Raw genomic sequence first — 12,124 nt, forward strand, 5'->3', positions numbered from 1 at the left:
GGACATCTGTTTCCTTCCCCAGATTAGAGAAGTTTTCAGCTATTATTTCTACAGATAAGTTTTCTGTCCCTTTCTCTTTCTTCTTCTGGGATTCCTATAAGGTGAAAGTTAGCATCCTTATTGTTGTTCCACAAATCCTTTAACTTTCCTTTTCCTTTTCTTTCTTTCTTCCTTTCCTTTCTTTTTCTCCTCCTTCTCCTCCTTCTCCTCTCATTGGGTGAGTTTCTCTGTCCTGCCTTTTTGCTCATTCATCCTTTCTTCTGCTCCATCTAGTCTGCTGTTGAACCCCTTTAGTGTATTTCTTTTTATTCAGTTATTATATTCTTCAGTTCTGTGACTTCTGTTTGGAACTCTTTTATATTTTATATTTCTTTGTTGATATTCTCACTGCGTTCAGCCATTCTTCTCCTGGGTTCAGTGAGTATCATTATAATTATTACTTTGTATTGTTCTTCAGGTAAATTATTTATGTCCATTTCAATAAGTTTTTTTCTTAGTTATTATCTTTTTGTTTTGTTTGCAACACATTCTTGTGTTTCTTCATTTTGCTTGACTCTCTGTGTTGGCTTCTATGCATTAGATGCAAGAGCCTCCTACTCTGGTCTTGAAGGGTTGGCCTTGTGTAGAAGTAAACCTCATTGTTTGACTCTGCCCTAGCTCTTGGTTGTCTTCCAAATCTTTGTGATTGTCCACGCAGACTGTTTTATTTTAATAACTCGCAGTAGTTGAGGACGTATCAAGACCTCCCCAAGGGGAGGATCTCATAGCACCTAGATTCAGGTTGATTGGAAGCCAGCTTCTCAGACAGCAGCTTGTATAGAATGCAAATGTATGCAGTCCTGTGCATGCAAGTGCAAGCCCCATTGTCCCCAGATCCCTCAGACTATCTGGAGGTGAGAAGGAGAGCACAAGGATAATGCCTGCCTTTTGAGATCTCAAGAAAGGTTTACAGTCAGCCCTTAGATGTGTGTTTAATTAGATATCTTCTCTTCAGTTTACAGCTATAGTGATAAGCTTATAGTCCTGTTTTGCAGAATAATTAAGCTCCTGGGTCTGTTGCTTCTTGCTGTTTCTTGAGGGTGGGAGCTATTTGAGAACCCTTTCTTTGTTGGTTATAGTTCTGTTGTAGCTGCAAGCTTAAGACCAGCTAGCCACCAGAGCCAGGTGATGTAGAGTTTTCCCCTGGTGGCAGCGACAAAAAGCAGGGTACCAAAGAAGGGCAAAACCTTCTTTCTGTAAGATACTGGTGAGCTATAATGAGGTGAAGGGAGAGCACAAAGATTGCAACAACTGGTCTCTGTTCCCTGAGAATACCTCTGTATTACTGTATAAGTGTGCCAAACCCTCAGGCCAAATTTATAGCCAAGCAAATAGGCCTCGGGGGGGATGTGTTTCAGTCTGCTATCTATGCAGGGTCTGGGAGCATTAGTCTGCCAAGAACTGTCTCTTGGTCCTATGCAAACCTGAGACACAAATCCCACTGCCCTTGGAGCCAGGCGACTAAGGGGCAACTTTTTGGGTGGCAGCTGCAAAAACCAGGTCACCATGCATATGTAGAAACTCTCCTCTGGGAGATATTAGTACTGTAGAACATAGCAGAAAGATAGCACAATGATGGTGTGCTATGGTGATAGCACATTTGTAAGAGCAAAGTGGAGAGGAGTGAAAGGACGAGACCTCCCATGAGAAAAGAAAGAGAAATGATAAGGAAAAAAAATGATAAGAAAACAAGAAGAAAAGAAAAAAGGCCCCCTCCCTCCCCAAAAAAAAGAAAGAAAAGAAAAGAAAAGGGGAATAAAAAAAGACTGCACCTGCTGGCTTTTTAGCAAGGCAGAGGGAGTGTAGAAAGATGGTGTTCACAAACATCGGTACTCAGAGAGTGTTCCAGAAGGCACCTGTCCCTCAGACCAAAACAATATTAAAATGAGTCTCTTTCACATAAAGTCAGGGCATCGTGCTGGATCCTGGGGCAGGTGAGTCTGCATGGGCCCTTTAGGAGCTGTTCCTTCTGTAGGACTGCTGACAACACTGACCCCTTCTGTGGCCCTCCATCTTGTTTCTCCTCTCACGGCCTCTCGGGGTTGAGAGTTCAGGCCTTGGAGGTTAGTGTATACTCTGACAGGAATGCGGGAAGGCTTGTTCTGCTCTTCTGTAAAGTTGCTTAGATAACTTCTTGTAAAGTTAACATAGTCACTTCCCCCCCTCCCCTTTCTGGCACACAGTTGCCACCAGAGGGCTGCTAAAGGTGAGGACATTTTGACCTTACCACAGTGCCCTCTGCACCTCCTCTAGCTCTGTAAAATCTGTGGGGTAAGATCCAGACTTAGCAGACAATAGCTGCACAGCACCTGGATCATTGCCCACCCGATCCCCCCTCAGTAAGTTACCCGAATAAAACCTGCATGAACTGTATGGAGTCACGTGCCTCATTTTCCTGGTCTCTGAGTGTCTTCTCAGTTTGGAGGATAATTTACCATCTCTCTTTCACCCTCAGACACAGAGTTTGCCACAGCCCCATCAGTCTTCAAAACCAGATGCTTTGGGGGTTTGTCTCTCAGGTGCTGGTCTTAAAAGTTGGGGTGCCTGCTGTGGGGTATAAGCCCTTTAGTCCTCAGAGAGAAACTTTGGATTCTGTGTTCTCTCTTGCTGAGGCTGCCTGGGCCATGGGGTTTATGGTGAGACTGTGTCTTATCCTCTCCTACCTGCTTCCATGGGTCTTCTCCCCCTTTTGACCTGTATAAAGGGGTCTGCCAGTTTTAAGTTTTTTTTCTTTTCAGAGGAAAATGCTGCACCTGTAGCTACAGACTCAGTGTGTCTGTGGGAAGAAGTGAGTTTAGGATCTCCCTATGTCACCATTTTGAACCGGAACCTGCATTTCTTATATTTGTTGTCCTCTTTTTCATCTCATGGTGTGAAGAAACTTGTGTTTGTGTTTGAGAACATGGAGACATAGAACACCTTCACGATATGGGTCATCAAGGGCTTCCTTCACTTCAGAAAAGCATGCTGAATTACAGAATGCAGAAGACCCCCCACACCCCCCCCCCCAAAAAAAACAGGGCAGGAAGCAAGGAAATCTTCAGATTCATAGGTAAGTAAAATTCAGAAATATAAATGAAAACCATGATTATAATGTGATGGAATCCTCCCTTTGTCTTTTTTAATATTCCTTTTCCTTGAAACTATGTGAAGTAGATGATTTTCACCCCATGTTTATTTGAGAAAAGCTTATGAAGACACGTGAGCAGAAGGTGAGTTCCCATGCAAGGGAGGCAGGAAGGGCTGTACAGAAGGGGACCAGGAGAGAACAGAGATGGGGTCCTGCAGTCACACTGGGGCTTCCAGGTCAAGGACAGAGCAGAGGGAGCCCTAGGGAGGACAGGTGCTGCAGGGTCGCTGGGTCAATCAGATCCTAAGAAGGCACTGTATTTGTGGAGGAATGAGAACGGGAAGCCTTTCACTCTGCAAAGAAGCTGGGAAGGAAGGTTCTTCCTGGAGTGTCACCATCTCCACGTCAGCTCAGGAGACCTGCAGAGACAAAGCAGAGTGTTGTTTCCAGACCCACCTCTCCAAGCAGCCTCTTCTCCCCTCTCCCAGGGCCTTGAGTTAAAGCACTGCAGCAAAAGAAGAACATATTCTCAGGTCTCCCTGAGCCCATGCTACTTTCAAGTGCAGACCATTTATTAAGTGGTGAAAAGAAGCCTTACTGCAAACTGCCTCCCATTTTTTCTGTCTCCTGGCTTGTCTCTACCATCAGTTCTAGGAGACCAAGTCTACCTCTAAAAGAGGATTAAAGAGCATTACCTGTTGGCTGAAGTCCAGAGTCGCCTGAAAAGAGAGGGGGAACATATATACTTAGAAGTATAGAGGCAAATCTGTCCCCAGATACAATGTCCCCAGCTCCAGAGCCCCCTCCTTAGATTTCTCTAACACCACAACCCGCACTGCATGATGCCAGGGTGGAGAGGAGACCAGGAAGTGAGAGGTGTGACCCAGAAAGTTTCTGTCACACAAATCCAGTGTGATTTCACTAGTGACACTTCCTGCCCCAGGTTTTCTACCCCTGATCTCCATGCTTGTTAACATTTTTCTTATCTCCACAGGCCACAGCCTACTATACTTCAACACAGTAACTATGGAATGTTGATTTCTGGATTTCCGGGAAATCTGAGGTTGACCAGGTTAAGATAGGTTTTATACACTGACAGGAGAATTAACTTAAACAAAGCCATGTTTCTTTCTCTAGAAATGTCCAGGGGAGTCGCACCAACAGGTAGGTGCCTTACCCTTCTGATTCCTGAAATAGATGAACAGCCCCACCATGAGGAAGAGCAGACCCAGGACAAAGTCTCCAGTTCCACTCAGCAGCTTGCTCTGTGCAGAGTCAGACTGTGTCCCTAAGAGAAAAAGCCGTTTTAGCGATTTTTATTCCAAATCCAACTTCTCTGATGGAGACATGGGGATTCAGAGCTTTGAGAATGGGGGAAGAAGTCTGCCCTGAAAGAACTAGAATAATTGGACATTACCATAAAAGAGATTTAAAAATCACACCGAATATGTGCAAAATTCGGGCAATGAGCTCATTTAAATATCACAGCTCTGATAAACCCACTACTTCAACACCTGATGGATGAGGAGCCTAGGACTCCATGAGGTTTGAGTAGCTGGTCCAGGGTGACAGAGCTAACAGAAAGCCCAGCTGAAATTGGATTTCCCTCATGTCAGGAAGGTCCCTCCACTGTAGATTACCTACCTCTTTTGAGATCACAATGAACAAGTGAAAGCAACAGTACCGGAAGCAGAAGCTCAGCCAGAGGAAGGGGACTGGTGCCCAGGGTCAAGGGGAACCATGACCTGTGATACCATGGAGGGATCAAAACGGGGGATGACCTCTTTCTGCCTGCTAGGCATAATTCCCTCCCTGGGAGTTAGGCATTTGGGAAACAATGACCAGGCTACCCCCAGTGATCTGTGCTGAAGAGAACAGGGAGCAAATGAAAACATGGTGTAAGGAGGGAGAACCCTGACACTCAGGAAAAGCAAAGTCCCCTCCTTAGTGGGTGAGGAACTTAGGAGGTCAGAAAACTTCTCACTCCATTCCACGGTGACAGGGCTCGTCAAACTGGGGTGCTCCCCTTGGCAGGTATAGACTTCTCCACTCTGAGGGACTGTCTCCAGCATCACCAGGGTCCGGAAGGTCCAGTCTCCATTACGGATCAGGCCTGTGGACACGACCCCAGACTCCTCTTCCGGGCCATTCCGGAAACACCTGACTTCAATGTGGCCTGGATAGAAACCATTCACAGAGCAGACCAGGAGGTTGTGGTGCTGCAGGGGCTGGGTCTTCCCAGGATACAGTCACTATAGGCTCAACTAGAAGAGAAGAGGTAGAGGAACTCAGTGAGGAAGACAGACTCAGTCCCCCTGGTTGGCTGCCTCTGGTCGCTGGCCACAGGCTGAGTCTCAAGCACGCTTCCCCCAAAGCTGGCCATGTAGCCCAATAAGAGCCAGAATCATGAGTCTTGAATTTAATCTTGACCATATGGGTCCATTAGATTTGAGAGATGTTGGAGAAATTTGTGGGTTTTTCTTTTTCATAGTGTAAAACACTTATTCATTTATTGAAGTGTTTACAAATCTTTGCCTAACATAAGAGATATGAACTGAAAGTGTCACTTCTGGAGCTAGTCTGCCTGGGTTTAAATCCAAGCTCTGACTCTTACTGGTTGAACCTGGGAGAGTTTTCAAATTCTTCTGTGCCTTAGTTGTCTCACCTACAAAGTGGGGGAATAATACTATCTCTTGAAGTTTTATGAGGTTCACTGGGTCTACAATAAGTAAAACAATGGCTGGAACTGAGCCTTCATGATATGTTAAGTATTTATTGTTTTTGTTACCTATGAAAGAAAATATGACTCAAAGCATTATGAAGAAATTGGGGAACAGCAGTTGTTTGTGGGAATGTTGGTGCATTCACACCCTCGAAAGTCACAGAAATGGCTCCACCCCGGACTGCAGGAATAGACAGAGGTGGTTTTATATTCTATGAGTTACAGAGGGAAAGAAGGAAGGAAAGTCATTCATTAGAAAGTTCTTATCCTTATCTCAGCTAATCATTCTCTGTCCTTATTGGAATTGTTATCATTTTGTAATTTTCTCTTTTTCTAAACTGATATTTGAAGCATCTGGGATTCATTAATATTGTGTTTAATATTTGAGACTACCTCTGATACTACCAGGCCCTCAATTAATACAATTGGTATTTAAAGTACCATTTTAAAGAAATGGACAACTTTTATATAATACCACAAAATAGCAGATTTAAGATTGATGGTGAATCATTGCCAACAATTTTACAGTATATCTCAGTAAGTAGAAATGTATAAATTCTCAACGTGGAAGATAAAACAGAATCATATATATACCAGAAACTGGAGGAAATGCTGAATCAAATTTCAGCTAAGTGTTAAGAATCCTACTACATAGGGAACACATAAAGTCACTGAAAAAAACTGGGATCTCAGAGATAATGGATAATAGATAATACTTAGAGCAGTAATTACAATTGGCATTTAAGTATGTGAAAAAAATAGAAGAATCTCTGAAATAAAAAAAAGAAATTTCCAACTTAGTGTCAACTTTGAAAAAAAATCTAACAAAGGGGAATGTGAGGTAAATAGTTTTAACTATACAAAGTAATAGTATTAGCTACTTACATGCTATTAGCATAAAAAGAGAAACCTCAGTATGTTTATGTTAAGAAGGAAAATTAGAATTCAAAAGGTAGTTTTAAAATAAATTCAACTATGTGAAAACATTGTCTCTAAGAAAAAAAAAGTACCCATAAATTTACCTAAGAGAATCCTTAGAGGGAAGAGGTGACTCAAAGTTTCCCCCAGCCCCCCAAAATTTGTCTTATATTTTTTTCTCAGTGAAATGGTTTTGCACACAGTACACTTACTTCAGGGTTTTCAGAATTAAGAAGGGCATATACCATAAAAATCCTAGAAAAGGGGCACCTGGGTGACTCAGTCAGTTAAGGGGCTGCTTTTGGCTCAGGTCATGATCCCAGGGTCCTGGGGCTCCTTGTTCAGAGGGGAGCCTGCTTCTCCCCTGCCTGCCGCTCCCCCTGCTTGGGCTTGCTCTCTCCCTCTTTCTCTGTGTCCAATAAATAAAATCTTTAAAAGAAATCCTAGAAGAGAACAGCCAATAAATTTTCAGATACTGGCCATAGTAACATTTTTCTAGATATGTCTTCTAAGGCAAGGGAAACAAAAACAAAACAAACTGTTGGGACATCAAAATAAAAAACCTTTTGTACAGTGAAGGAAATCATCAACAGAACAAAAAAGCAACCTACTGAATAAAAGAAGATATTTTCAAATTATATATGCTGTAAGGGGTTAATATCCAGAATATATAAAGAACTTAAACAACTACACACACACACACACACACACACACACACACACCCACCAGACTGGGGCACCTGGCTGGCTCAGTCAGTAGGGCATGCAAATCTTGATCTTGAGGTTGAGTTTGAGCCCCATGTTGGGTGTACAGATTACTTAAAAATAAAAACATCTTTAAAAAATCTGATTAAAAAAATGGGTAGAGGACCTGAATAGACATTTTCCCAAGGAACACTTACAGGTGGCCAACAGATAAATGAACAGATGCTCAACATCACTGATCATCAAAGAAATGCAAATCAAAACCACAATGACATATTACCTGATAGCATCCAGAAAGGCTAAAATCAAAAAGAGAAGAAAATACAAATGTTGGCCATGAGGTAAGGAAAAAGGAACCCTCATACACTGTGTCCTCCTCCCACATCCACTCTCCCAACCCGTCCCCCACATCCAGGCCCACAGCCCACCTCGCACTCATTTCCATCCTCCTCACTCACAGCGCACCCCTCCCATTCTTTCCACAGTCACACACAGACACACCACAGTGTCCCCACAGTCACACACAGACACATCCACAAAATCACAACCACGCATTCCCCACAGCCACACACGGACACAACCACACTCTTCCTGAAATGAGCTCTTAGAGGGACCCTCCTGCCCTGGACTGGCTAAAGATCCTGCGTGTTCCTCCTGGACGGAGTCTCTGTCTTTCTCTCATTCGTTCCCTGGCCCCCCGCCCCTGCCGCGCTCACTTCGCCACTGCACCGTGAAGCTCACACCCACCCCGTAGTTGTGCCTGCACACGGTGTGCACCTCGGACATTTTCAGCTCCACGAAGTCCTTCTGGCTGTTCCAGTACTGAGTGTCCGGCCGCCCCAGCTCGGTCACCGGCCGGTGCTCCCCCACGTCGCTGTCGAAGCGCACGTACTCTTCACGGTTGTAGAAATACCTATCCGGAGCCGCACCCGCTCCGTGCCGTTGGAATAACGACACTCGGACTTCACCAGGAACAGGAAATGTGCTGTGGGGACAGAGACGATCCGGTCACCCGCGGGCTCCTGGAAGACACTGACAGCGGCGCCCCTCGCTGGCTCCCCCCGCGCCCCCAAACCACCAGCACACACCGCCCGTCCTCCCTCTGCGGGCGGCGAAGAGGCGGCCACTGGGTCCCGGGCTCGGCGGCGGACCCCCAGCCTGAGCAGCGAGGACACTTGCCCCTCACCGCCTCCTCCTGGACGCCTGCGGCCGACAGACACCGGCCTCCCTCCTCGCCTCCCACAGCCCTTTCCCCCGCCTTAAACACGTCCCACCTGCTTCCCCGCCCCCTGAACTCTCTGGGCAGAGCTGGCTCAGGCCCCTGCCGCCCCTGTGAATCCAGAGAAGGAAACAGAAGCGTCCCCTCCACTCCCGCAGCTGAAAATGCAGGGAAAGTGACTCACAAAACCAAACCAGACCAGACTTTGTGCGGGGTGAGAAACGTCCCAGGAGACGTGTGCAGTTCTAGAGCCGAAAATAATTGGATGATCTCAGTTACCTTGGAGTGCCAGAGAGGTGGTCTCAAGGGTGACATTCCAGACGTGACATGAAAGATTAAGTAGATGTGAGATGTGAGCTGGTGTGTGTGTGTGTGTGTGTGTGTGTGTGTGTGTGTGTGTGTGTTTGGGAGCAAGGGGGGCCTGTTTCAGGTAAAGGTAATAAATTGTACAAAAGCTTTAAAGAATTGATGGTGAACCTCCTTAGGAAACCAGAACAAAAGTTCACTGAAGCACAGATAGTGAGAGGAAGGAAGGGAAACAATTACATTGGAGAAGTCACTTGGGGCGGGGCCCTTAAAGCCTGTGGGTGATAGTAGGATTTTGATTTTATACTAAATGTAATGGAAAACCATGAAGAGTTTTAAAGAAAGAAAAACCATGATCCTTGTTATGCCCCAATAACGGGTCCGTGATTAAAGGAGCGAGACTGATACAAAGCGAAGGTCAAGCAAAGCTTTATTTCGCGCCAAGCATCAAGAATCTAACCGAACGTTCCGGGCTGCACCTCTTACAAGAGAGGGCGACCCTTGTCTGTTTCACACTCTAGCTTTTAAGGGCAAAGACCATGCGGTCGGGCCTGGCCACGCACAGGTGGCCAATGAGATTGTAACACACACAGGAAACTCCACAGTGATGTTAGGTGACCAATTGAATTATAATTTACCCTAGTAGACATTTGAATCAGCCTATTACACCTTGATTATGATTGGCGCCAAAAGGGTACCCAAAGGGCGGGGGCCCATACTCCTTGGTAGCTAGGGAGACAGTATGCAACCCCCTACTAATCGGATGTCTCCACCTGGCCTGACCCACCTTTGTATCTGGGCATTGTTACCGGGAGCTGGTTTCCGGACCTGCCTTTAAGTGAATCCCCTGGGGGAAGGGGAGCGAGGACAGTTCAAGGGCTAAACAACAAGGTTTTGTTTAACCTCAATGAAAGCCTCTTGACAAAATAGAAACATAAAATAGGTCCTTACAATCCTATTACAGGATCACAATCCCTTTTCTGAATTTTCAATGCAGATAGCTTAGAAAATCAGTTTTTTTCTTGTTTGTTTTTGGTGCCCAAAACTCATTTGGTAAATCTGACCTTATGAATTAAGGAGTCAAATGTGTCTCAGAGCTCTTACTTGTCCTTCTGTAGTTTAATATGTGTAAACATAGTTATCTATGATATAAATGTATATGTTTTGGTGTTTTTGACTTTATGTCATTGAACTGTGAAAATAAAACTAATTCCTTTATCAGGACCCATAAATGGAGGCCACCCCAGCATTCCACCCATATCCCAAATCTAAACTTACAGTCTGCACTTACAGAGAACACCTGTCAAGGAAACTTAACATATACTAGTTACAATTCTACAGAATTCTACAATTCTAGAATTCTACAATTCCACCCATATCCCAAATCTAAACTTACAGTCTGCACTTACAGAGAACACCTGTCAAGGAAACTTAACATATACTAGTTACAATTCTACAGAATTCTACAATTCTAGATTTCCACAATTCTACAATTCTACAGAATTCTACAATTCTGAGTTTAGCTAGCTTACCTTCTCCCAGAAAATAAGACCTGGTAACCTTATATGGAAAACCCGGACCTTTTAGCCAATCATGCAGTTTCCATGTTCCCTCTTCTAAAGCTCTATAAACTCACACTTGCCCAAATACCTTGGGGAAAGTGCTCCACAGTTTTTGAATCACTTTACTCCCCCAATCCATGGATTATTTTCCCTTGGATAAAGGATATCAAACATTTTACTAAATTGATTTAGTTTTGATTTGATTTGATTTAGATTTAGATTTGATTTGATTTAGTTTTGTCATTTGTCAGTGCCAAAAGAGTTAAAGAATAACCCTGTGGTTAAAAGTGAGGCAGATAAATGGAAGCTCCTGATATCATCAGTGGTCTAGAAAGTGGAATTACTGCAGAAATGTGAAACATTTTACTGAAAAATATTTGTTGCTGTCACCACCATTTAGGTTTAAAAAGGCAAGTTGTTGGGATGCCTGGGTGGCTCAGTGAGTTAAAGCCTCTGCCTTCGGCTCAGGTCATGATCTCAGGGTCCTGGGATCGAGTTCCGCATTGGGTTCTCTGCTCAGTGGGGAGACTGCTTCCTTCTCTCTCTCTCTCTCTCTCTCTGCCTGCCTCTCTGCCTACTTGTGATCTCTCTCTGTCAAATAAATAAATTAAAAAAAAAAGGCAAGTTGTTGAAAATTAATAAAGACTGTGAAATATTGAAAAATTTGGCTTAAAGCAAAAAATAGAAATGAAGAGTTGCATTTGCTTTGATTAAATGGATTCAACAAAAAAGTGAATTTTTGCAACTCTCTAGTTTTTTAAAGTAATGAAACAAGCTAAAATAGACCGTGAAATATTGAATTAGAAGGTGAATGTGTGTATAAAGTGTGAGTCTAGAAATTTTAGAAGCAGTACAGTATAAAATAGTTTTCAACCACAGCACTGTAGACATTTTAGACCTCATAATCTTTGTGATGGGGGCTGGGGTGGCCTTTTCTGAACATACTAGACTATTTAGTCTCTCTGGCCTCTACCCACTGATTGTCAGAAAAAAGTCCTAGTGTGACAACCATAAGTGGCTCAAGATATTGTCAAATGTTCATGCAGTGAAGGAACAGGGTTGGGACGGGGGTGAACGCGTCCTGTGTGAGGACCATTGGTGAAAACCATCCGAGAAAACTGTGGTGAAAGAGTCATTATTAATCATGAAGCAGTGGAAAATTACATGGAAAAATTTTCAATACCTCTTAAAAATCTTGATCCTATATGAAACTTAGGTTTTCTAAAAATCTGGTCCCAGTACAGAGCTGTTTTTCTAGCAAAATAAATTTGTTTAGGACCAAAATTTACCGATATTTTCCTTGGCCGTCGGTCACTGTTATATTGTGATTTATAATAAGAAATATGTATTTGGCCTTAGTTTCTGGCCCAAAGCTCTTAAAACTCTGGAAATGTCCTATGTGGTAAGAGCAGTAAAGGTGTCTTTTGTTACATTAATGAGGTTGACTTTGGATACCGCTGTGGGATGAGGGCTTGTTGCCAGGAGACTCCACCATGTGACTGGAGGGTTGAAATTTTTAGTCCCATCCTTGCTGACTGCCAGGGAGGGGAGAAAGTCTGAAGATGGGGTTCAGTCACCAATGG

At 43.9% G+C, this 12,124-nt stretch overlaps 1 protein-coding gene across 1 annotated transcript; it reads right to left on the reverse strand.

The window, feature by feature from the left end:
• Positions 1-3,194: 3,194 nt before the first annotated feature.
• LOC308344383 (H-2 class II histocompatibility antigen, E-S beta chain-like) lies at positions 3,195-9,782 on the reverse strand (the record flags this gene model as incomplete). Its single annotated transcript, XM_080805939.1, is given in 8 exon segments — positions 3,195-3,528; positions 3,805-3,828; positions 4,287-4,397; positions 5,094-5,356; positions 5,358-5,373; positions 8,171-8,439; positions 8,543-8,831; positions 9,767-9,782. Coding segments are annotated over 8 exon segments (1,002 nt in total). The 3' UTR covers positions 3,195-3,514.
• Between the last annotated feature and the right edge of the window lie 2,342 nt (positions 9,783-12,124).

This window comes from Martes martes, assembly GCF_963455335.1.
Source record: "Martes martes genome assembly, chromosome: 6".
Lineage (NCBI taxonomy): Eukaryota > Metazoa > Chordata > Mammalia > Carnivora > Mustelidae > Martes > Martes martes.